General features: G+C 42.2%; 2 protein-coding genes across 3 annotated transcripts; both read left to right on the forward strand.

The window, feature by feature from the left end:
- The first annotated feature begins 2,402 nt into the window (after window positions 1-2,402).
- On the forward strand, window positions 2,403-15,979 carry ppp1r21 (protein phosphatase 1, regulatory subunit 21). 2 transcript variants are annotated; one of them, XM_085182565.1, is made up of 22 exons: window positions 2,403-3,101; window positions 4,251-4,319; window positions 4,558-4,704; window positions 4,870-4,971; window positions 5,092-5,256; window positions 5,357-5,415; window positions 5,681-5,775; window positions 5,994-6,046; window positions 6,215-6,364; window positions 6,866-6,967; window positions 7,061-7,149; window positions 7,254-7,390; window positions 7,592-7,684; window positions 8,080-8,207; window positions 8,767-8,916; window positions 9,842-9,934; window positions 10,240-10,497; window positions 10,843-10,878; window positions 10,996-11,112; window positions 11,572-11,670; window positions 11,779-11,907; window positions 13,491-15,979. In XM_085182565.1, the coding sequence occupies exons 1-22, from the start codon at window positions 3,042-3,044 to the stop codon at window positions 13,518-13,520; spliced, it is 2,361 nt and encodes a 786-aa protein (XP_085038691.1). In that variant the 5' UTR covers window positions 2,403-3,041; the 3' UTR covers window positions 13,521-15,979. The 2 variants fall into 2 exon arrangements, with proteins under 2 accessions (XP_085038691.1, XP_085038692.1); XM_085182566.1 differs by having other exon boundaries at window positions 4,894-4,971.
- ston1 (stonin 1) lies at window positions 15,892-23,610 on the forward strand. The gene is made up of 4 exons (XM_085182568.1): window positions 15,892-16,033; window positions 20,761-22,696; window positions 23,219-23,421; window positions 23,520-23,610. The coding sequence occupies exons 2-4, from the start codon at window positions 20,845-20,847 to the stop codon at window positions 23,583-23,585; spliced, it is 2,121 nt and encodes a 706-aa protein (XP_085038694.1). The 5' UTR covers window positions 15,892-16,033; window positions 20,761-20,844; the 3' UTR covers window positions 23,586-23,610.
- Window positions 23,611-24,731: the final 1,121 nt, after the last annotated feature.

A 24,731-nucleotide genomic window follows, 5' to 3' on the forward strand; every position in this document is an offset into this window, starting at 1 on the left:
ATTCCAGGGCTGCGCCAGTGATGGATGCATCATCAGATGTGCTAACGACACTCTTTGCTGTAAGTTAATTAGTCATGGAGGACTGTGGGATGAACACAGTGTGACCCTGAACAAGGGCTTGTCTGACTAGCCTCAGGCCCACTGGCACAGCTCTATTGTTCAATAGAGTCCTGTGTGTCGATGGGGAAGGGGAGGGGATGGGGATATTGGAAGGAGGGGGAACTTCTCCCTACTGACTGCCTCAATTCAGCTGGAAATCAGAGCAGCATCACCTCCCCTTCCCCTCTCCCACACGCCCCTAGCAACCACGCCACGCCGACAGTTGCCAGGCAACCAGACAATGCTGGAGCCACTGGCTGTGGTGTGGTGTGCATGTGAGAGAGAGTTTGTGTTTGTGGCCGTATACATACATTTAAGATCGCTGATGGCGGATACGACGGTAGAGGAAAATAAAGAAATAGTATGCGGCCGAAAATCTAAAAGAGATTATTATGGATTAGGTGAAATTAATCGTGTAGGATTTGCGCAATGATGGGTGCATTAGCAACATGTCATTTCACTTCTAGTCTAAATGAGGTCATGTGCGTTTTAAGGGGGGAAATCACATCTTTGACAGTGCTACAACCCGCTTGTGATTTCTGACCTTGTTTCTGTTAATGCGACACACACGTAGCCGGGAAAAAATCACAACAAAGCGAAACCGAGCAGTAAATAATTTATCACATCATTTTTATTGTAAATGGCATTAGGCCTCCTAATGGGAAAGCTAAGAGGAGAGGAAAGGATGTCTTAATAATGGAAAGTGTCTGTGTGTAGGCTACTGTAGGGAGAAAGGAAATGTATCCTATTGAAATAAATGATATTTAAAAAGAAAATACACCTTAATACACATTTGTACCCTTATAAATGAAAGCTTACAGTTATACACCATTCTGAATTTAATCATTAGTTATTATTAAACTCTGGCTCTCTTCCACAGCGTGTCTTTTGTCCCGTCTTCCTTCCATCACCCCAACCAGTTGCTATACATGGCTGCCCCTCTACTGTTCCTGACCGAGGTCTCTTCCTGTTACAAGGGAGTTTTCGTTCTCACTGACACCAACTGCTTGTTTATATGGGTTTGTCTGATTGTTGGGGATTTCTCTGTATTATTGTACGGTCTCTACTTTACAACATAAAGAGCTTTAAGACTATTGTTGCTGTGGTTTGGCACTATATAAGCAAAATTGAATTGAATTGAAGAGAAAGGTGGTTTAAACATACTACATCTACCTACCTACATAGGTGTAACAACCCTGTGCTAGCTCCAGGGCAGGTATTTTTGGGGCCCTTAATGCCACGATGTGTCAGAAGAATCATAACTTCTCTCCCTCATTCACTCAAACATACTCACACATACATAAAGCAATAACCACTGGTATCAATTCCAGCTTTTGATCAGCTCCATGGACAACAGCTAAAGTCAGACATCAGGGGAATGAACACTTTTATTTAGGTTTTTGCTATAAACTCATACCATCTTTCTCAACTAGACTACCACACACCCCAATCAGATTTAAACGGCTTGGTAAAGTAACATAACGACAACTCTGATGTATATAAGCACAGAACAAAGAAGACAAGGCCATTAGCCACAGGTCTTCACAAACTGATTGGATTGGGAGACTCGTTTCTAGAATTCCTCATCATTTTCAGAGGACCAACTTCCAGACATGCCACACACACAGTATTATAGTAAGAGTATCGAATTTCAATGTTTGAGAAATAACAATATTTTAGTCCTTTACAAAAACGCCAAATACAGTTTCATCATTCGGGCTATGTGATCAGCTGCTGATAGCCAAAGAACTGGCAGTATGCTGATTCTGTTCTCTGTCTCCTTCCTCTTTCCAGCACCACTTTTTTTTCACTTTGCTTGCTAAACATAATTTAAAAAGCTGCTGCACCAGCTAATTACTTTTTAAAAAAAAACCCATACTGTTGCATTGTTGATGTCAACTGGTTCACAGTCATTTTACGAGCTGACAGGAAGTAAGATCAGGAAGTACAACTAATTCATTTGCCTGCATGCTCCTTCGTCATCAATACTTTTCACAATAGAAGTCTAGTTTAATCAATGGAGTGTGAAATGACTGAGAAAATCTTTGAAGAGCTATAATCAAATTAAAAGTCATTCAAATATATACTTCATAACAAAAAGAAAAGAAAAAATAACAATACAGTGTGCTACAATTTAAATGACAGTAAGTAAATGATATCTATCTATCTATCTATCTATCTATCTATCTATCTATCTATCTATCTATCTATCTATCTATCTATCTATCTATCTATCTATCTATCTATCTATTCAAACGCTAGGTGGCGCCCTGCTTTCTCCTTCTCCCTTCTTCTCTGTTTTCTGCACTTTGACCTCGGTGCTCGCCTCTCTTGTTGGCTCAGACTTCAGGAGGATTCTGCGGGTTAGCCAGAAAATGAAAGCATTCCTTCAAATGAATGGGGATTTAGGGCTGTTTTGCTAGCCGAGCAGCCGCTACCTTTACTCTCTAATAGGATTTGCGGACGCCGCGGGTCACCGGCTCCTGTCAGATAAAACCACATACATGTGTCGCTCCTCGTCGGGGTTTGTTTTGCTACATAGCCTTCGCTTCGCTTAGCTAACAGGCTCTGTCGGCGTTACTGGTGCTAACTTGAAAAAAAGGGGACATTACTGTTAGATCGGAATAAACACGTGTTTTTGGAAATGAACTGTTGAAGACTGTCCGTTTTATTTTCCGGGACTGATGACAGACCTACTGTCACAATGTACCCGAGGTCAGTTCTCACAGGTAGCGGAAGAAGCCTTGTTGGATTAAGAAATTTTACCACTGGGCTAACCGACCTGAGTTAGCCAGGTTACAGCTCACCGTGTCCGACGTCAACCTTGCAAGTAACTGACACCGTGAACTACATACTAAGCTAACCGGACAGCCTTTGGCCAGCCCGGCTACTGAGGATTAACGTTTCCTAGCATCACTGGTTGGCGACTATACCGCGTCGCCATGGCTAACGTTACAGACCTGCAGACAAAATACAGCAAACTGGCACAGGAGTATTCAAAGGTAAAACACCGCCTCTGTTTACTGCTAACGATCTTACCTGTTATTGCTAACAAGGCTACTACACAGAACCTGTCAGTGAGCTATCAGCGTCAGCTACCCGGTGTTTTCTGCCTTGCGTGAACTTGAACTCAATGGAAAACAACACCTGAGATATTTATGATTAGTGAAGTGAAGTGAAGCAGATCAGCTTGTCAAAGACATACACATAACTTAGACCATAGAACCTACTTTGTTGGGTATAGCAGAAACTAATACAGTTCACCTGGAATAAGGTAAGATGATCACAGATGTCATTATCAGCCTGTGTGTAGCTTTAATGCTTTGTTTGGTGCATTTTCCTTAGGCTGCGTGGGAAAATGTCTTGCATGCTGCATTAGGAATAAGCGGTGTTCAAAGGATGTAAACTACTGTTTAATGGTTAAAAAGTTTAGTGACAGTAAAGCCTGTGTGGCCTTTGTTTCTGTGTCAGCTGACCGCTCCGGGAGCGTTATAGCTGTTTCCTGTTCCACTCTGCTCCACCCCACCAGCAGCCAAACAGTGTATGATCCTCAGGAAATGCTGATTGTGTGATTGTTGCACAGACTCTTGCTGTAATAAGCATGTCTTTAGAGCCTACTGATCATACAGTAAAAAGCACTGAGTTCGGGTTTCTCCAGTAATCACAGTTGGTCAGTACTCATAACTCATTACTTATAAATGTGGAAGCGTCACTCAGTAAGCCAACTTTTCTTGACTTGAACTTGAAATATATTAAAAAAGAACTGACACAAGCATGCCACAGTCTGACAGACAATACGTTTCTTCTTCATATTTATCCCAAACGTAATATTTTGGGCTTATAGAGAACGGTAAAAGTCACATGATTTATAACAGAAGGCAAAATGAGAGCAACACTGAAACACTAATGGATTCATCTCAATTTTCTTGTTTTTGGAGTCATTAGGAGGCAAAATTGCAGCGGAGACTATTATTTCATTACCTGCTCTGATCTTGTCTACATAGAATTGAATAAAAAGTCAAAACTACACATAATTATTGAGCAGAGATTTGCCGTGTACTCTTTATTTTAAAATTGCATTTGCATCTCAAACATTGGTTTGTACTTTTTACATCTGAATGTTTTTTTTCCTCTGTGTGTGTACTTAACAGCTACGTGCCCAGAACCAAGTGCTGAAGAAGGGGGTTGTGGATGAACAGGCCAACTCTGCCTCACTAAAGGTACAATGATGTATATTTAAAAAAGAAAGCAAGCATTGAAATGACATTGTAAGCAACTCTGTTTTTCATATTTGCAAACCAAATGTGATTACCAAGTCTGACCTGTACTTGTTGCAGTGTTACCATGAGTTATGTTGCTGTCGCACAATGGCAACAGAATGACTTCATGTTGTTTTAAAGGCTGTGATTTCCTTGCATGTGTTATTCATCAAAGTCATTATTTTCTTTCTGCCATTAGGAGCAGCTGAAGCAGAGAGACCAGAGCCTGAGGAAGCAGGAGCAGGAGATGGACAGTCTCAGCTTCAGGAACCAGCAGCTGGCCAAGAGGGTGGAGCTGCTACAAGAGGAGCTGGCTGCTAGTGAAGCTAAGGGCAAAAAGGGGAAGGTGAACATGAGGGGAAAGGGGGAAATGCGGGAGTGGCTACACGGTGGACTAGAGGGAGCAGCATATACTTATTTATTTTTTTGTAGTGGTCTTAAAGTTCTGGTAGTCACACAGTAATGTTTGTCTGACAAGTTGATAGTTAATAGCCCCCCCAATCTCCTCCAGAGTAAAGGAGACTCTCCTTCACAGCACGGCCTGCAAACCCAGAGTGTTTTTGATGAGGACCTGCAGAAAAAGATAGAAGAAAATGAGCGACTTCACATCCAAGTAGGCAGCCACGCGGTGCTTAGAGTGCATGTTTAAAATACAAATTTTACAGTGAATGTGTCTGGATGCGAGGGGAGGTCACGTATGTGACAGCTGTGCTTCCTGCTGTGTCTTTGTCAGTTTTACGAAGCAGACGAGCGGCACAAGAAGACGGAGGCTGAGCTGAGGGAGCGACTAGAAAAGCTGGAGAAGGATGCAGAGCAGCACCAGGGTGTCATGGACGGGCTCACCACAAAGTATGCAGAAACGATTGAGCGGCTGCAGAGTGACAAAGCACGTTTAGAGGTAAGGGCTCAGCGGGAGAAACATTGAAGTTGTTCACACAATTGCCAATTTTGATAGCATTTAATTTTCAAAAAATGATTTTTTCCCCCTGTTTTTACAGGTGAAAGCACAAACTCTGGAACGAGAAGCAAAAGAGTGCAGAATGCGAACAGAAGACTGGTAAATATACATTTTATTCATAGTTTGAATGATTTAATTCTTCAGTGTTATAACATTGTTCAGCATAGTAACAGCAAGTAACCATATCAATGTGAGTGTTAAACTGACTTTGACAAATACAAGATATGTACATAATACATTTTCATAGAGCCATGATGCAAATCTTGCAGTACGCATTTCTGCACATTGCATTTTTAAACTGAGTTACACAAACTTGAAATGCATGTTGGGAGCAGCTCAGCATTTCTTTGATCTCTCTCTGCAGCCAGCAGCAGCTGAGGCGGTGCCAGTCGGAGCTGAACAGACAGGTGAAACAAAGCAGCAGTGTTATCCAGGAGAAAGTGCCCTTTAATGACACCAGTGAGTATCTGGTACTATTTGAGAACATTTCCATCCTTGTCAGTGATACTATAACCACACGCTACCCTGGAGTAAGCACTGTAACGCTACACACGACTGTAACACTGCGCCGACGCAACCAATTAAACTGTGTTCGCAAAGTTAATAAAAGTTCATTGCGGGGGTTGAAGTTCTGCTCTAGTTTACATGCTTCTTTTTTTCCTCCTCCATCTCTGCAGAATTTAGTGACTACAACAGCCTAAACGTGCCATCACACAATCGAAGGCACCAGGTAAGTGAGAAAACAAACACATTCGGGTGTATTGCAAGTACAGATTCACATCTCAGGTAATCACCTTTAAAAATATTACCTGTACAGCAATGTAGCGATAACACACTGAGTTGCCTTTAGGTAGAAAGGGTAGTAAAGTAGCGATCTGTGAACTGTGCCGCCTTTCAGCTGAAGGCCCGGGATGTGGCAGGCCAGGCCATGAGCTTCATCCAGGATTTGGTGGCTGCTCTGTTGAACGTCCACTCCTACACAGAGCAGAGAGTACACATCTATCCCCTGGACTCCTCTATTGAGACCATCTCCCCTCTGAACCAGAAGGTGAGGCAGCCATACAGGGGAGGTACAGGCATTCTGTCAAATACAATGCATGCTGGTGTTCAAAGCTATTATAGTTTTGCATTTTCTAATCAGCTCTTTTTTTTTTATTTCATTTTGACTTTTTATTTTAATTCAGTCGGTTTCCCGAGTGGGTTCCTTTGTTTCAGTTTAGTTCTCATTGATTGAAAATGTTTAGTTTTAGTTGAGTTTTTATTAGTTTTTTTTTTTTATGACTTTTTAATGATTATTTTATTGAGGGTGTATGTCAGAGGCAAGATTTTAGGAAAATCAGTCTAGGTATTACAATAAAAAAGCAGTCTTGCAAACATACAAGGTGTCAGTAAACACATCCATCAGTGTCTCATCTAGCAAGTTGCAATAATTTTTTTTATCAAACTAACAAAGACTTTTCACATCTAGTTGTAGTTAGCTATACTAGCCTTATTGGTGCCACATAAGGAGGCGCATTTCGTTTAATGTATGTTCCTTCTCTTAACCCAGTTTTCTCAGTATCTGCATGAGAATGCAGCCTATGTGCGCCCCCTGGAGGACAGCTTTCTCCAGTTATACCAAAGCATCACAGAGGACACTGTCACAGTACTGGTACGTTTTGGATGGGGGGTGTGGAGGTCATATGTTTGTTTAGAGACAGAAAACAAATTGACACTAATTGTGCTTTTCTGTTTTGAATGAAAGGAAACTGTGGTCAAGCTGAAACATTTCGCTGACAACTTCTCGTCATACACCCACTTTCTCCAAAAGATTCTTCCCTACCAGTTAAAAAGGTCAGCAGAGTGTGTGTGTGTGTGTGTGTGTGTGTGTGTGCACGTGTGTGAGATAGACAAATAGAGTGGAGGAGGCTATTGTGATGGGTGTCTTCTGCTTTCAGCCTCGAAGAAGAGTGCGAGGCACCTCTTTGTACTGCTGCCCTTAGTGCGAAAAACCAGGAGCTGCAGAGTGACATCAAGCGAGTGACATCTGTGTTTGAGAAACTGCAGAACTACATTAACCTTTTGGCCTTACCCAGTAGGTTATCACACAGCATTTGAGCTCTTTTTGTCTAAAAGCTCTCAGTCAGTACTGTGCCAGAATAATTATATACATACATATTCATTTAAATGCTGTTTTTCCTGAAGGAATAGGGGAATTTGGTAATATGTAAATACAGCAGAGGGTTTATGAAGTGACGAGCAGACATGTCTGACAAATGTGCGCGATGTGTCTCAGGTGTTCAGCAGGACGCCATGCCACAGAGCAACACGTCAGCCGTCTTCACCCAGCTGGCCGCCTGCCTGCACAGTCTTCATGATGCCATTAAAGGTGGGTGGATCTGTTAGACGTTGCTTTTCGTCCACAGCGTGAAGATTTCTTTATGTACTTCATTCATAAATAGTACAGCAAAAGCAGCTTTTTAAGGACTAAATATCCAGAAGGTTCAGTGTAAAGTTTATTCAAATGAATCAGTAGACGGAAGCATCATTTTTTGCTCTTTGGAGAAGAGTCACTTTTGTAGGCAATTAGCTGTGAGAATGGGTTTCTGTAACAAGCGCCTTTGTTTGGGTATTTTAGTTAAATGTTCACTCAAATCCTGTAGTTTTAGTGTATGAGAATATTGTGAAAATCTGTTGGTTATTGTTAAAAAAAACACGTTTATTAAGTTACAGTTGGAACATCAAGCAAATCCTGCTGTTCTTTTTTGCTCCTTGTGTGTCCAGAGATGTCAAAGCATTACAACCAGAAGGCCGTCATTGAGCGGGAGCTCCCCACCGTCACCCAAAAGCTCTGTACCACCACAGAGTGCCTCCTGGGATCTCTGGGTTCTTTAACTAGCTGCACCGGCAAGGTATGGCCAACAGGGGGCAGGCAGCAGCCAGGTTTATATCTCCTGTAGTGCATGTTTAGCTTCAATACATAAAGGTGTAATTGTAAGTAGCAGTGAGTTGTCTCTGCAACTGGGTCACATTGGTAAATTGCCACAAATGGAAGAGCACAGAAGTGCGGGACTCAGGTGGGCAGCGGTTAAACATTGAAAGACACAGTCCAAATTGCAGTCTGTACAGCTGCTCCCCAGCAAGAGCACGGGGATGAATGATTTTTGTGAATCGAGCGAATTGTCGGCTGAAGTGTGTGTGTGTGCCGATTGGATGACACTCCACTGGGTTGCAGCACAGCCCACGACATGTGGAGTGAGCTGCATTTTGCAAGCAGGCAGAGGCTTAATTGCTCCAACATTTATCTTCCTCAACACTTGGTGGTGGAATTGGCTCTCTGCTGTAAACACAGCGGCTAATCTCAGGGTAAACAGAACGCTGAGTGTCAGGGTTTCTTCAGCCGAGGAAGCTGCAGAGATATCCATTTTGTTTGAGAGATCTGACACGTGATGTCGCTGTAACTTGCTGCAGATTGCCACCTTCTTCAGCAACAACTTGGACTTCTTCACATCATCGGGCTACAGTCCAAGAGGCAGCACGGCAGCTCTTAACCCCGTGCAAGCAGAGAGTATGCTGGCCAACAAAAAGAAGGCAACAGCCTATATCCAAGCTGTCAAAAAGGTTAGTGTGTGTAGCATGCTATTCCCCACTTTATTCCCTTTTCCCTTAAATAGACTTTACTTGGGCTGGCTGACAGGTTCTGTCTTTCAACTACTTTTAGTATTTATTATGCCTTTAAATTCATATTTCATGTTTTTCCTACTGGTTGGACTGTTGCAAGTGCTTAATATCATTTAGCCGCTTCCCAAAAGGGGATCTTGACTTGCGTTTGGAGTCCAGCTCCCCCGTCTTGTACTGCAGTTGGCAGCACAGGAGCAGTAGTCCCCGCCCCCTCACGTGCCCTGGAGAGCCGCCCTGAGTTGGAGGGCCGCTTTAATCGACACCTGCAGCAGGTGGAGAACTGGTTCACGCTCCTCTGCGCTGACTTGCAGAGCAGAGCGAGGGCTACCGTCACCAGCTGCAGTCCGAAACGGTGGAGTTGATTCGCAGGAGAAACCCTCATCGGAGCAGCAGCTGATTATATTGCTGAGTTATTTACTTGTCACAGAGTACTTGGCAAATAAAATATATGCAGACGAAATGAAGCACATATATGCACACACACGTCTCCCAACCACAAACAGGATTTGAATCAGTAGGAAACACTGAAGCCTTTCAACTTACAGCTCGCAGACTTTAGATCAGTGTGCTTAGTGAGATTAAAAACACTGATTTGTAATATCTTTTCAAAAACATTAAGAAAGTATTTGTAAGTATTTCATCTCTCAGAGAGTCTCATATCTACATTTTACATCTTGTAAATGTTTTGATCTGCTTTTACGTTGTTTTTATATTTTATAATTCCATTTTTTAATTTACTTTTTAATCGATTTGAGTATTATTTTAAGCCTGCTTCTGCAGAATTCAAATTCTTTATAAATATTACATGGATTTTTTTAAAATGATAAATAAATGACTAAAATAAATGTTTTATTCACCCATTTAGGCCAAGCCCCAGTCTGTTCCGTACAGAGAAGCCCTGTCAAACCGTCGCATACTAACCAGCTCCACTGAGAGCAGAGAAGGTCTCACTCAGCAGGTAAAAATACAGAGATATGGATAAATTGGTGATAAAAGTAGAGGAAAAAAAACTGTCCTGTCTTAACACAGTCGTGTCATGTATTATCTGAGGTGTGGACAGCTAGCAAAGCTGTTGATGTTTTACTTTTTAAAGTGCCCAGTGTTTCACATAAATCTGTCACTTTATAAAAGTGCGAAGCCATATAATAAAACCCAGTGAGGATTATTATATAGTTTCCTTCTTACAACTCCTAACCTTTGCTCATTTCCGTATCCACAAGCTCACTGTCCACTTCTCTGCTTCTCCCCATTGGCCTCCTGCAGGTGCAGCAGAGCCAAGAGAAGATTGCTCGTCTGGAGCAGGAGAAGGAGCACTGGCTGCTGGAGGCCCAGTTAGGGAAGGTGCGGCTGGAAAAGGAGAACCAGCGCATTGTGGAACTGGAAGCGCAGCTAGCAGCAGCTCTCGGGGGAAGTCCGAACTCGCAAACGGCTGCAGCCGGCGCACTCATGCGGGGCCACGAAGAAGAAGCAGCGGCAGAACTGAAAGCGGCAGGAAAAGAGCCGACGCTGTGCACAAGCCTGGTACTTCTCCGTGACCGCTCGGTCTGCTGTTTGCTTTCACTTTGCAGGGGAATATTTTGTGTCCTTGGCACTGATTTGTTTCAACAAAGGGAGTATTATTGTTGTTTTCTTCTGGCTTCCACACTAAGCCGGTTAATAAAACACAGACGTCCAAGAGCTGATGTGGCAGAGTAGGAGAATGCTGTTGTTATTCAGTGCTGAGATTGCTCTCATAATGTTTGTTTCAAGTAGCTGTAACACCTTTTTTTTAATTATATTTTTGCTATATCCTGCATGTCTGTTTTTTCGTTTTTTATATATATTTTACATTTGTCTTACTTTTCGTTTCTTATTTTTTGTCACCAGGTTGGAATGTTGTGCACAACACCTACAGATGAGCATGTGAGTGTCCGTACATCTGATTAAAATATTTAAATGCAGAACTTGTACCCATCTATTAATGATCCCTCCAAGGACAACAAAATCTTGTGTAGCTTGATGTTGTGTCTGACTTTGCAGGTGGGAGACGAGGAGTCTAGGGAGCAGCTGATAAAGAGCCACTACATGGCCAGAGTAGGAGAGCTCACCACCCAACTCCAGATTTCAGATAGCAAAGCTGTGCACTTTCACTCTGAGGTGAAGATCTTACTGAAAGTTGTTTATCAAAGTAACTGTGTGTCATAAGAAAGACCGTTAGTTTGCCTTACAAGTGCATATTCTCTTTGTGCTTTGAAAATGGTTCTCGAGTCGGGGTTATCACCATCTCCACTGAAAAACCGACACTAAATATTTTAAGTAATATGTTGTGTCTTACCCTCGATGTAAATGACTTGTTAAAGTTACTGTCACTTGCCTTAGTTTGGCATTATAGCAACAGAAATGCGCCTGATGTCGAGTTAGACGTGACGGTTTAGCAGCAGAGACTTTAATATTGTGGATTTCCTGCAACTTTGACACTCTTCTTAAATATACCTACTTTTCAAAGAAATCCTTCCTGTTATTGCAGCTTTTGAAACCGATCTGTAAAGCGTGCCAGACATGCTTTAAAATCATCAGGGCACAGCAAGTTGTTTACTTTTCTCTTTCCCTTTGTAGTGTCGAGCTTTGGCTAAGAGATTAGCCATTGCAGAGAAGTCACGGGAGACTTTCAGTGAGGAGGTCAAACTGGCTAATCAGAATATCACACGCTTGCAGGTATGATGCACAGCCAAAGAGCTTCCAGTTATAGCATAAAGCGTAAACATTAGCGTCCTTTCAAGTCAAAAAGCATTCACTTTGTAACTGTTTGGGCCTGACACGCAGGATGAGCTGGCTACGACTAAGAGGAGCTACGAAGACCAGCTTAGCATGATGAGTGACCATCTGTGCAGCATGAACGAGACTTTGAGCAAGCAGCGAGAGGAAATCGACACGCTCAAAATGGGCAGCAAGGTATAACCTTTTGAATTCCAGCTTCTTTTGCAATATTTGCTTTTTAAAATTTTGCTTCCCTCTCAGGGTTTGCTTTCAGCTGTGAGGTACTGCCAGTCTCCAGTTAGGTTTCTGAAATGTTTGGGCGGTGATATAATTTGAATGCGTACGTCGACGCAACAACATTAATGTGTAGACTTTGCTTACGTATATACATTCAATTTGGCATTAATTAAGCAAGTTAAAGTTCTGGAGTTGATTCTAGTTCACGCTGGCATTTGCACTTTTCTGTGAACACAAAAATGTGTGGTCAACGTCAGCTGGTCCAAGTGAAGAAGGTCATCCTTACAATGAGAAAACAACACAAATCCACCAGCCGAATAAACGGTTTGATATATTTTTGAGAGGTTAAATGGTGGATGATCACAGGATCATTTCCATAAGCAGAGAAAAAACCCTTTAAACATCCTGCTGAGTGAAAAAAACTCTTCCAGGAGGTAGGCGTATCGTTTTCAAAGTCTGCCATAATGAGAGTAAAAGGGTTCACCACAAGGAGCAAACCGGTGATTAGCCACAACAGTAGAAGGTGCAGATTAGGCTGCCAAAACACATCTATAAAAGGCCGACCAGCTCAGGAACAATATTCTTTGAACAGATGAAGCTAAAATCAACTTGTAGCAGAATTAAGGGGAGAAGAATGTAACGGGGCGGGCTGGGATCAGCTCATAATTCAAAGCATTAATGTGTGATGGTGTGGTCACGCTCGGCTTACAGTAACGATGGGTCGCTATGGTTTATTGGCCATGTGACAGAAGGTAGAAACAGCTGGGTGGATTACGGAGTGTATCGAGCTATACTCTCTGCTCAGGTTCACACAGATGAAGCAGGGTTGATTGGATGGTGCTTCACACTACACATGGACAGTGACCCAAAACATACAGGAGTTTTTTAAGGTAAACAAGTGGAATATCCCGCAGTGGAAATCCCTCACTTGATCTCTACAAAAGTGAGCGTTCATGTCAGCGAAGCAAATGTGTTTGGCACGTGAATAAAGCTGAACATTTACAGACCAAACCGTACCACCACCCTGTCCCTCCAAATCTCGAAAGAGAAGTGATACGGCCACGTGGAGTGTGAAGGATCAGCCGCTAGTGAAGTGTGACATTGTAAAGTTTCTCAGTTATGAGGTGAAGTGGGAGGTCAGCGGTGGCGTTGCGGTTGTTGCGAGGTTTAATGGGAAAAGCACCTGCCGCAGATGTCTGAAAAAGCCATTAAGCTACAGGCGCAGTAAAGGAGAGGGCTGTTTTTTAAAAAAAGAAGAAAAAACGTGCATGCCCCTGCATGTGCGCACACGGATGGCTGCATGCTGGGAAGTTTCAGGACCCGGCATGTTTGTGATCTAAAGGTGGCGATTTTTCTCTTGAGGGCCAGCACACCAGCCTCAGCATGTTTTTCAGTTTTTGAAACGGAGTACGAATTTTGTCTGTCTTAGTCACTGCACTGAAATGCAACACAGAGCGTTAGCTTTTGCACCAACCCTGGATATGGCTTGCTTTGAGTTTAGAGGATTGAGCTCACTTTTTGTGTGTGTGTGTTTTCTTTAGGGAAATGCCAAAAAGAACAAAGGCCGCTAGTGCTGCTCCTCAAAACTCAAGCTCCATTTGACGCCACTATAAAGGCATCCTGGGAGAAAACCTGAAGCTCGGAGCCTCCCTGCAGCGTCTTGGTACCAACACTGTCACCAAACCACCGGATAACCACCTGAGCCTGCAGTTCCTCCACTTGCAGGCAGTACAAAACTATTTGGAGGCTCAAACACATTTGACTGAAAATGCTTTGTTTTTCCTTCCCCCCTTTCCTCGTCACAGAAGTACATGAAACAAAACAATTTGCTAAAAAACAAAAGCTTTCCAAAACTGGACCAGAAGTTACTGCTTGACCTCTGCGTCAAACCACGCTGCTTTCCCAACAGAAGGAGCAGAAGAAGATAAACAGCTGCAGCAGCTGAAGTTTTTAATACTCACTGAAGTCAAGACTTGAAGACCAAACCCTGTTAATCAGTGCGTGTAGTCGTCCAGCTTAATGTGCGTATGAGAGACGGTGGAACTGTGCATTCTTTTTGCTTATCTGTGACAGTACGTGTGTGTGTGTGCGCGCGCGCTTAGACTGTTGTGTCCTCGTGTGACTGTAGCACCAGGCTTTACAACGTGAGTAATGTTTTACAACTACCTTTTTTTTTGTTTCTTAGATCAAATTTGAGATAATAATGCCCCCACGTCCCTTCTGACACTAGCGTATAACACAAGCTTCTGAAAAGAAGGGCTTTAAAATCCCAACCATAACAAAGATGTGCTTAAATTCATTCCTCATTTTTAAGAAATCTTCAGTCGTCTAGGAGTGGAGGAAAGAAAAGATGTCTGCCTCGAAGCACTGATTAACCGTGTTTACTTTAATGGGAAGGGACGGACAAGTTGGAGCTTGTGAAATGATGTCAATTTATCTCTGTGAAATTATGCTGTAACAAGTCATTTTTATCACCAAAGTAAGTGCGGATGTGCACTCAGAAGCCTGACGGGGAATGGCAGTCTCTCGACGTTGTACGACGTGTGGATAAAAAAGGGTTTATGTGAATATAACCTCATTTAAAATCATGATGTAATTGTACTGTACAATGAGTAAAAAAAAATGATATAGGCCTATATACAAGAGGCATTTATTCAGAGGTTACAAAACTTTTATTTTCCACAAATTTTACAAACTGACATCTGTGGCTAGTTTAGAGTGTGTCTCGTCTAAGGCTACAATACAGAGATGTATCGCAGAGGGATCGGCCCACACTGGAACTGGTGCTCAGAAAACTTTTGAGTCATGGCAGAGGGCAGTTAAAGTTTACACTAAAATTGTACTTACATGAGGTAAAAGGAAGAAAAGCCCAGAAGTGATTGTGAGCAGTTCATTTAAATCTTTTTGTTTGCCAGTCTACAGCTGCCAGCAGACCAGCAGACCTTTGATCTGACAGGTTTGCCAACGCCCTCTAAACATATTTAAAAAAAAGCAAGAAACTTGTATTCTCACATTGTAACTTGTTGAAAAGCACACATCAAATATGTGACGCAAAATAAAGAGCTTGCTCAAAACATAAATGTGTCATGTATTTAGAGTCACTTGGTTATTAATCACTCCTAAAATTGACCTAACTTTACCTGCTGCGTTTATGGGAGGTGAGGGAGACTGGGAATTGTAAGATGTGTATAATTTAAAAAGGCGAAAAAGCAGCCGCTAACACACCCAAACTACTGGGAAATGAGGCACGGACACGTGGGGACTAGAAGAGCAGTTTCTGATGCCGTCACTTGTTTTGAAAGGAAAAACGTGTCGTTTTATAGAAATTCGCGATGCTTTCAAGTACTCTTGGTACATGACTGAAGAGTATAGTAGCTCTAATAAGAAGTTTGTATAGGCTGCAGAATTACTATACACAATACCAAAGGCTTTACATTACTGTAAAGTTAGGCGATTTAAACACCCTGCTTGAAGTTGTGTGTTTTATACAACTTGAGTTTTTACGTGCTTTGTTTTGTAAACAGCGGTGAAAGGGCAGACGAGATTCTCTTTTTTTGTGTGATGACATAATGATCCACTTGTCTTTTCTTCTTTTTTAAAATTATTTTTTTAATCTTTTGCTAAACTGAATAAACGCTATCACAAGGCCAAAGGTTGTAATGACACACTTTATATAAATGTGGCAGTTGAGTGCTATGTTTATGGTTAGCTTTGAAACATTGCCAACCGTATCTGAACTCTGATAGTTACTGAGTGAGCATATTAACATTAATTTGTCGAAACATGAACTTAGTAAGTTAACGTATGTCCAGAAATAGCCAATGTTCTGATGTGTCCCACCGCAGTGAACGCAGCACTGCTGTGTTCAGTCCCACAGTGTCCCGTCGGAAGACAACCATCAGTCTGAACTCGGGAGGGGGAAGCGCTAGGCTGTGCAAACTCCCAGGATTTACACTCTGCCATTTTGATCAGGACCGGGCCGACGTCGGAGTTCAGACGTGTCCATCAAAAAACAAAAAAACAAACAAAACAAAGCAACAAAAGGTCATGGCCTGAATTAGTCACTGTTGCTGCTGCTAAGTTTGTGAGTATGTTTTCCTTTTCGCTTGCACTCAGGGAGCTGTGTTTAGTTCAGGTCACGTTGTAAAAACCAAACAAACTGTTTTAGTGTACTCTTTTTTTTGTGTGTGTAAGTGTCGACCCGGTGTGCTGTCGTGTCGTCGCTCGGTCGAGAGTGACTGGCGCGTGTGGCGCTCACTTAAAAGTGCGCAAAGCCAGAGCTTGTAGTAAACTCATGGTGACAACTTTACTCCTTCGAGCTCGTGCGTCAAAACAAAAGGCGCGGAGCTTTATCCCAGGATTGGGCCTCTCTGTCCGGGACGCGGGCCTGGCTCTGTTGTGGATGACAGCATGCTTGGTACTGTTTTGTGTGTCCAGTCTTGAGTTGCCATGGGGCGAAAAGAAATGTTGTTTTCCAGCAACTAGTGTTTGTGTCTGGCAGCCAACTGAGCGCTGGGTGTGACAATGAAACTGTGTATCAAATAAGTGTGATTTAACAGGAGGCATACAGTTTATCTGCGCATGTAGATGATATTAATAGGAAATGTGTAGCCTTTTTTAATACAGGAAACTTTAAATAAATATGGCTAAATGTGAGATTTTGTAACTTTTGCTGGACTGCAGCTACTTTAGCAGTGAAGGGACCAGTGCGAGAGTCATAAAGACAGTAAAATAACCTAATCATAGTCAACTAACATTAGATAACGGCCTCTAGTAGCAATCAAAGCTGCTACAGCAGGAATGTTAAACTCATTTTACAAGTATTTTGATTACATGTAAATCTTCCCGTTTAGTACAATTTATAAAAATAAATGCATTTAAAGGAATTTGGACAAGTGAAATGTACTTGATACAGGGATTTCCAACTCATTTTACAGTGTAAGCCACATACAGCCCGCTTCGATTCGAAGGGGAAAGAAACTGTTTAACTATACATTTAATCTCTGAGATATTTTAATATAAGAATAAGAAGTGCAGTTTAAACAGGACATGCCAGATTGAGGAGAAAAAAATGCTGCTCTAGGTAATGAAAGGGATCTGTTAGCATGTGTTTTTGGGCTTACGTGTAAGAAATGAAGGTGTAAAATTAAATAAAAGGTTTTGGTTGCTTTTGCTCAGAAAGTTTTTGTTAATTCACAGTATTTGTTTCCTTGTGCACTCACTGTGAAATTTCTATAGTAGATTGTGGGGGAAAAAATGGGGTTTTTCCTTTATTGAGTGGTTTATTCATTACTTAGGAGTAATGGAGGGGGTCATTATCAGTAGGAAAAGCTGTAAAACCAATGAAAATGCAGTTAAAAAAAGTTCAAAATGTATGCTGTCTTTTACATTTTCCAAAGCAGTTCAGTGGGATAGATTTGAGTCTTTTCCAGGCCAATTCTGGCCTGTGGGGCTTATGTTTGTCAACCCTGTACTAGAGACTGCAGCTTAAACCCCCTGTGTACTAGAACTAATATCTATACATTTTAATTTATTCTATTATTTGTTTTCATACTTTAAGCACAAGTTTATAATAGTTTATCCCTTCATTCCAGATGAAAGGAAAGCATAATTAAATGAGTAAACTACATCCACAAACATCCCCCATTCATTCCTCCTCATTCTGTTCCCAGTCATGCTTGTCTGAACTGGAACAAATCTCCACAATAAATGCGGCAGGGAATCCCGGGATTAAAGTGTATAACTAACATAACACCGATTCATTCAACGTGTGAGGAGACAAAAAGAGCTGCGGCACCCACGCTTGCTCCTGTGCTTTGTGTTAATGGGAGCTCACTTTGCACACGATGCCACTGCTGCCACTGGAAATGGGTCATCACATTTTCAGCTCTACACTAGTCCATGCTCTCATTGTGTTTACAATGGTAGCAGCCTGCCCTCTCATTTTAAAGTGTGTCTTATTTTGTTTATTTATATATACACGTTTTATTTCGAAGGAAAAATATTCCAGGCTGTGGTGTGAATGTACAGGAAATGGCCAGAGAATCCAGCAGGAAAGTGTCTTCTTTAATCAGGAAGCATCTGTCTGCTGAGTTCAAGCCCTTGTGTGTGTGTGTGTGTGTGTGTGTGTGTGTGTGTGTGTGTGTGTGTGTGTGTGTGTGTGTGTGTGTGTGTTTTATTTATTTTTTCCAAATTCAGCAGTTTTATTGTTGAACCACAAGACTTTCCACTCAGTCATCATTTATCAGTAATTAACCATATAAGCAATACTATTTTCAGTAGTTTCATGGCTGTTCCCCTTTGTGGATTGCATGTTCTCATGCTCCATGCCTAATTTTTCCACTATCTGCCAGCTGATCTGTTAGTGCGTGTATTCATCATCCCATGCAGCTTTGAAAAAACCAATATCAAAATGCTCTGAACGACTGGCGCCTTTTAAAGCTTACATTTTCAGCAACTAGCGAGGCCAAATAGCTGTGGTTAAGCAGCATTAGACCTTGTTAATGTCCATGAGGTGCGCAACTTTTTTTTTTTTTTGCCTACCCTTGGTTTAGCAAGCAATTTAAATAACTACAGTAATGATCAGTAATGATAAACTTGAGAAGCCGGATGGTCTTTGCTGGCTGTTTGTCATAACTGCAGGGCTGTAATTTAAATGCAAACCAACCTGTACAGGGAGCCTGATGTTGCCCTGCAGAATTACAGGTCTTAACTTTGCATTGGTTTTTAGCTGGTAGAAATCTGATGAGGTCATCTTAAGTCTCGAGACAATAATAAATCAGTGTAAAAATCCTCATGGTAGTTCCGACTTGTTTTTATGTTTTTAAAGTACATAATTAGTTTCATAAGGCTCTCTTAATCCCCAGTCTCTTTCTTTTCGTCACGCTTTGGCAGTAATAAATAATCAGACCAATCCAAATTTACGACCTGTAGAACTGGCGGATTTTTGAAGTGTGATAAACTGACATTAAGATAATATTTGTTGTCAGTTCACACGAATACAGCAGCCTGCTATTTCCTGTGTGCAAAGCGGCTTGTCCCAGAGGAATGTGTGGAATATATTCTTTTGTCCTCTGTTGATTTAGCAGAGTCTCATTTCTGTATTGCCTGCTGGAGAGCCCAGGAAGAGATGGCTGGCTTGGAAATGAGTCTGAAAGACTGTCAGTAACCCCCTGTGGAGATTTCCTCCTCCTCTGTGAATCGAAGCAGATGGATTCTATAAGTTGGAGAGACGGATGAGCTTGTGGAAACGTCTGCGTAAAACCTCGCAAACATCCTCTCATTAGAAAGATGTTCTTCACTGTTTGACTGAAGAGTTGTCAGTCCACTCCTCTGAATCAGAACACCCTTCCTTACTCACACAAAACACTTCCCTGTTTATTTGTAGCAAGAGGAACTTTCCACTCAATGTCTCCTCCATGCAAGTCATGGCTGCGTCTTGGAGCGAGGAGGGAGCCTGTAATTGAGGCTTTCTGTCCCCCCCCTTTTTTTTTTTATGGGAAGATGAAGCGTCTGTATTTTGTAAGGGGGCTCCATTGAGCCGGATATTACTGAGAGCTGAACTGCCAGCACATCAAAAGGCAGATTGTGATTGAGTAGCTGGAAAATTAACTGCGAGATCGTATAAAGATTAAAACATGTTTACACTCTAACCGCTGGCAGATTAGCCTGAACGTCATTCCTGTTTAGCAATATCGCCATACTTTTTCAATATCTCATTCATATATTAAAATACCATCCACCATAAAGATGCCATGCACACTTTGTCCCTTTTTGAGGCCTCCTCTGGAACTAGATGAGCCCCAGTGTACCTGCTTCTCTCATCTGACCTCATGGTTTTTTAACAAGGCTGGACTTTTTCTGCCATGGCTAACTTTTCTCCCACGCAATTTGGAGCACGCTGGCTTTGAAATATTTAGACAGCACAGCAGGTCTAAAATACACCTTTTTACATTGCAGCAGCTTTGAACTGCCACATCTCTGAAGTCTTTTGCTTTAACCTCTATGCATTTAAAAAAATTCTGAGCTGCAGAAAGAGAGAGATTCTAAAAATCCTTTGAGAAACTGCGATACAGTGTTTGGTTTGCATCGACAGCTTTCCAAAGTCTTGCTATTTTGACTAAGAAGAACAGATTTCTTCACCCATTTCTCAGGCTGACACTTTGTATTGGGATATTGTTAGAAGAATAAAGACCGTATCATTTCTTGTATTGCTTGCACAACTGATCTAAATGAAGGAGGTGGTCTATGTGTGAGAGTGAGTGAGTTTATTGAAGTTGCATAAACATGCATGAAATCCCTGTTATAATTACCGGTGTAAAGACGAATCTGTCAATGCAAGAATTCCCTGCAGTCTCCTGTCACCATTCCTTTAGTCCTCATTGTTATAGCTAAAAGATAAAACTCTGGGAATGAGTTTTCATGCTCTATGATGGAATTACTTCTGAGAGTTTTCAGTTAATAAATGTCTATAAAAAATAAATCTGTGGTGTGAGAATTTTGACTCCCTCTTCGCCAACACTGGGCTGCAGAATGCTTATTCAGCTGTCACGTCAGCGAACTTTAGGTAATTGTAATGGAGAAAACAGAAATGAACTTGTTCCGGGTCAGGTGTTGATTAAGCTTTAATGGAGTACTTTAAAGACATGTTTTATTTATGTCCTCGGGGGCTCTCTCTTGTACCGATAGCAAAGGTTTCAGTTGTTCGTGCTTTGAGATGGGAGCTGACTTTAGAGATTTGATCTAAATTAGTTTTACATTTGAACTTGGGTCAATAGTGTCTCATTCTTCTCTTTCTTTTTCTTCTAACAGAGAAGAAGACTTTTGAATTCGGGGACAGTTAATCCAACAAAGGAGGAGCTGTCGTTTTGAACCGGTCTGCAGACCTCTTTGGCCATGTGCTCCACAAATCACTCAAACTGGGTCACGTTTGAAGATGACAGCACACCGCTCTCGTCACCTCAGAAGCCTCTGCAGTCCCCAGGACTTATCAAAGCATCAGTGCCGCGTCCCAACGGCCTGAAATTAGTGCTTCCTCCAATCAAAGATACTTCCTGGAGCTTTAGTAGTTCCCTGGAATCGCCTCAAAGTCACTCAAGTCTTAGCGGAAGTTCCTGTGTACCATGTAGCACACCGTTTTGCACTCCTGAAGGTGGGGTTCCTAGCAGCGCGTCCCCATTTTACTCCAAAACATGGGACAAGAAGGCCTTCTCAAGGAGTTTTTCCAGCCCAGTTACCACCTCTGTTTTCTCTCCTGCACCACAGGCCCTGAATCAAACATCAGATGGGCCAAGCCCTTTCCCTTCTTTCCAGGGGAATTCAGGACACTTTAACCCGTTCTGGGATGGACCTAGACTAAATACGGATGCGGGTAGCTCCTCCTCAGACTCTGAATCGGACAACAGCCTTCCACGTTTCTTTATACGGACCAAAGATGGCAGTGAGCCTCAGCGTGACCAGCTTTCCTTCTCTGTTGTTTGCAACAAACTGGAAGGCCTACATACAAAAACCGACAGCCAGACAGAGACCGACAAAGAAGGGCAGAGGCGGCTAAGTTGCGAAAGTGAGGTGTTAAGTGAAGGTACATCTCAGTTTGCGCCTCGTGGTTTGTTTCGTAGTCAGAAGAGAGACGGTTGGTCTATTATGCTCAGGATTCCTGAAAAAAAGAACCGCATGTCCTCGCGTCAGTGGGGACCGATCTATCTCCGCTTGTTGCCGGGAGGTGTGCTACAGATGTTCTATGAGAAAGGCCTTGAGAAGCCATTCAAGGAATTTCAGCTTCTCCCTCACTGCAGGCTCTCGGATCTTAAACTGGAAAGCTACAGTGAGCCCCGCAAAGTCCTCACAGTCAAGGTGGAACATTTCTCCTACACAGAAAAGAAGCGCTTTCACCCAAAGTTCGAGGTTAGTCACGAAGCTGAGGTAGAGCAGCTCCTCAAGTTTGGCTCCACGGTGCACGATGACATTGAGGACCTGGTGGTCTCCATGGAGGAGGAGATCTTCAAACTGAGTGTCCCCCACCAGCAGAGGCGGCACTACGAGGAACAGGAGCTGTCGCTGCAGATCACCGATCACATCTGGATACAGCTAGATAAGTGTGGGGGCGTAATGGAGCAAACAGCCTTCACCCAGATTCACTGTCTTGCTTTTCTGAATGGACTAGGAGACTGTTTTCTTGCCCTTAATGACCTCGGGTTGCTGCACTTTGACTCCAGCTATGGCTCAGAGGAGGCCAGTGAACTCTGGATGGAGATTGCAGGCTACCATTTCCACAAATGCGTGAACGAGACGGAGTTTCAGAGGTCGCGACTGATCAAGTTTTTGCCTCCTGATGCATGCAGAGTGGAGCTGATGCGCTACAAAACAAGGGTCCTGGGTTGCACTGAAATTCCCTTCTCAATCAAAGCTACGGTAACGGTTCAAGGTGCCTACGTGGAGCTCCAGGCCTTTCTCAACATGTCAACCACATTCCTTTCTTGCATGAGGGAGTCTGACACTCACTACCCGCTGTGTGAGAACGTTGTGATCCGCGTTCCGGTGCCAGGCGACTGGGTCAAAGTGACACAGACGGTGGCCTTACTGCGACAGAGGTCTTTAAAGGCCCGCATGAACAGAAATGCCTGCTTGGGCTCAGTCACCGCTGCAGATTCACAGCCTGTCATGCAGGTGTCGATCGGCACCGTCAAGTACGAGAATGTATATTCGGCGATCGTGTGGAGGATCGACAGACTGCCTGCAAAGAATATGGGTAACGCTTATGACAGGTCAAAAAGGAACCTGTTGCACTTTTCCAGCTGTATATAGTTTTAAGCTCTCTCAATTTGAATAGTTTTCTGTGATTACATGCTTCATTGGTGCAAAGTCTGAAACATGCTGTTTCCGACCCTTTTAGCTAGCTTTCTTATGATTGGCTGCTCCTTGTAAACAGAAGGTTTGAACAGCAGCTTTAACTTTAATGTCCACAGCCAGGGCTCTGTGAGACAAGAGACATGACAACAGTTAAAAAGAGTATTTGGTGCAGTCTGAAGCTTTACACATACATTGACCTCATTATTTGAAAGTGTAGCCATGTTTAATCTGAGACTACTTTAACAGTACATAAGTGACAGAAATAATGAGGAGCATGATAGGTCCCCCTTAACATTTAGCCTTACACATCCTTTTCTCATACTGCTTTTTACTCTTGCCTCCTTCTGCCTATGCACAGTATGTTTGTCGTGCTGCGATGTAAGACGACAGCTGCAAGTGACCTTTCTGTCCTGCTTTACAGCCTTGGATCATCCCCACTCATTTTCCTGCAAACTGGAGCTGGGATCTGATCAGGAGATCCCAAATGACTGGTACCCTTTTGTCACGATGGAATGTGAAATTGTGGGCGCGGTTGTGTCACAGACCAGGGTTAAATCCTTGGGCACTGTGAATGACATCCAGCCGCAGAAACATGTGACCAGTTGGACGCGCTATCACTGTCAGGTGAGATGCTTCAGCGGAAAAATATCTTCATCTGTGCTTAATTGTGGATAGATTTTTTTTTTTTAATTTATTGGAACTAACTTTTTTTTCTTTTTTAGGTGGAAGTGGAAAAGAAATGGATTGAAACAGAGTCACAGAGGCAGTCTGGCTGTATGACGCAATGATGATTAAAGACACTTACTAGAGGAAGTTATTCCTTTGGTCTAAAATGATTTTCAAAATCTTCTTAAAGGTGAAGGGATATTAAAAATAACAAGGTGAAGCGAGACTTTCTGCTTATATCTGGTTTTAGAATTCATAAAATGATGCAGCTTGGTAGCATTTCTGATGGAGGTTCTATGATTTTTATATCTTTTAACTGAGACTGAACTTGTTTAGCCCTAATAAACAATTTAACACAGTCCTTATACCTAGCACTTTACATTTAATAGATTTATAAATTGTATGAGATTTACAGCTTATACGATTACGCTTGCATCTGCAATATCTGCACTGTCCTCCAGAATTATCAACATCAATTAATAAATGCACGCCAAACACGTTGTATAATATAAGAAACTTAAGTAATGGCCTTTTGAGATCATTACTTTAGAGAGAGGTTAAATATCAACCGATGCTACGGGTGGTGCTGCTGTGTTGTCCATCTATATTTAAAGTTGGCACACTTTGAATTTCTTTTATTTGTACAAAATCTTTGTGGAAATGGCACGAAAATGTTGGATTGTTGTGTTTAAAGAATGGTGATGTTTAGGTAACATCACAACATATATTGGGTACTGATAATATATAAAGTGAGATTTCTTTTTGTCTCAAGCAACAAAAGTATTGTTTATCTTGAGCGGACCCTTTGACTTTATACTGAGGTTGTGTTGTGTTGGAGGACTGTAATTTTATTTAAACAAATCAATTCTGTATCTTTCTGCTCTCTGGGTTGTGAATCGGGTTTATATATGATAATAAAAAAAAGGGGGTGAAGGGCCATACTGAACAAAAAGGTGTTTATTGATAACTTTTATGTATGAAGTACCTGGCTTAAGCTGGATATTATATACATCAAAAGTAAAAAAGAAAAAGCAATTAAACCAGAATGAGTCATGGTAGTACTTCTTTCACAGCTGTTATCTCGCACTCATTTTTTCTCCACACTTGGTAATTTACTCAACACGGGGGCAGAGCAGTTATAAACCTGCACCTCACTAAGATTCAAAACAGTGTGAAAATTAAATGCTTCCCATCACTGCAGGCTTTTGCTGAGATGTATGATTTGTAGGGCATGATAAACTGCTGCAGGCAGCTGCATGAAGTTGCTC

Source organism: Neolamprologus multifasciatus, chromosome 13, assembly GCF_963576455.1.
Source record: "Neolamprologus multifasciatus chromosome 13, fNeoMul1.2, whole genome shotgun sequence".
NCBI lineage: Eukaryota > Metazoa > Chordata > Actinopteri > Cichliformes > Cichlidae > Neolamprologus > Neolamprologus multifasciatus.

What these genes read in the sequence shown, in the direction of transcription:
- ppp1r21 (XM_085182565.1), top strand. Translation starts at nt 3,042, where the DNA reads ATGGCTAACGTTACAGACCTGCAGACAAAATACAGCAAACTGGCACAG. An exon ending in AGAATGCGAACAGAAGACTG is followed by an intron (nt 5,416 to 5,680) that starts GTAAATATACAT and finishes CTCTCTCTGCAG; the next exon opens with CCAGCAGCAGCTGAGGCGGT. An exon ending in TCTTCATGATGCCATTAAAG is followed by an intron (nt 7,685 to 8,079) that starts GTGGGTGGATCT and finishes TTGTGTGTCCAG; the next exon opens with AGATGTCAAAGCATTACAAC.
- ston1 (XM_085182568.1), top strand. Translation starts at nt 20,845, where the DNA reads ATGTGCTCCACAAATCACTCAAACTGGGTCACGTTTGAAGATGACAGC. An exon ending in ACTGCCTGCAAAGAATATGG is followed by an intron (nt 22,697 to 23,218) that starts GTAACGCTTATG and finishes CCTGCTTTACAG; the next exon opens with CCTTGGATCATCCCCACTCA. An exon ending in GGACGCGCTATCACTGTCAG is followed by an intron (nt 23,422 to 23,519) that starts GTGAGATGCTTC and finishes TTTCTTTTTTAG; the next exon opens with GTGGAAGTGGAAAAGAAATG.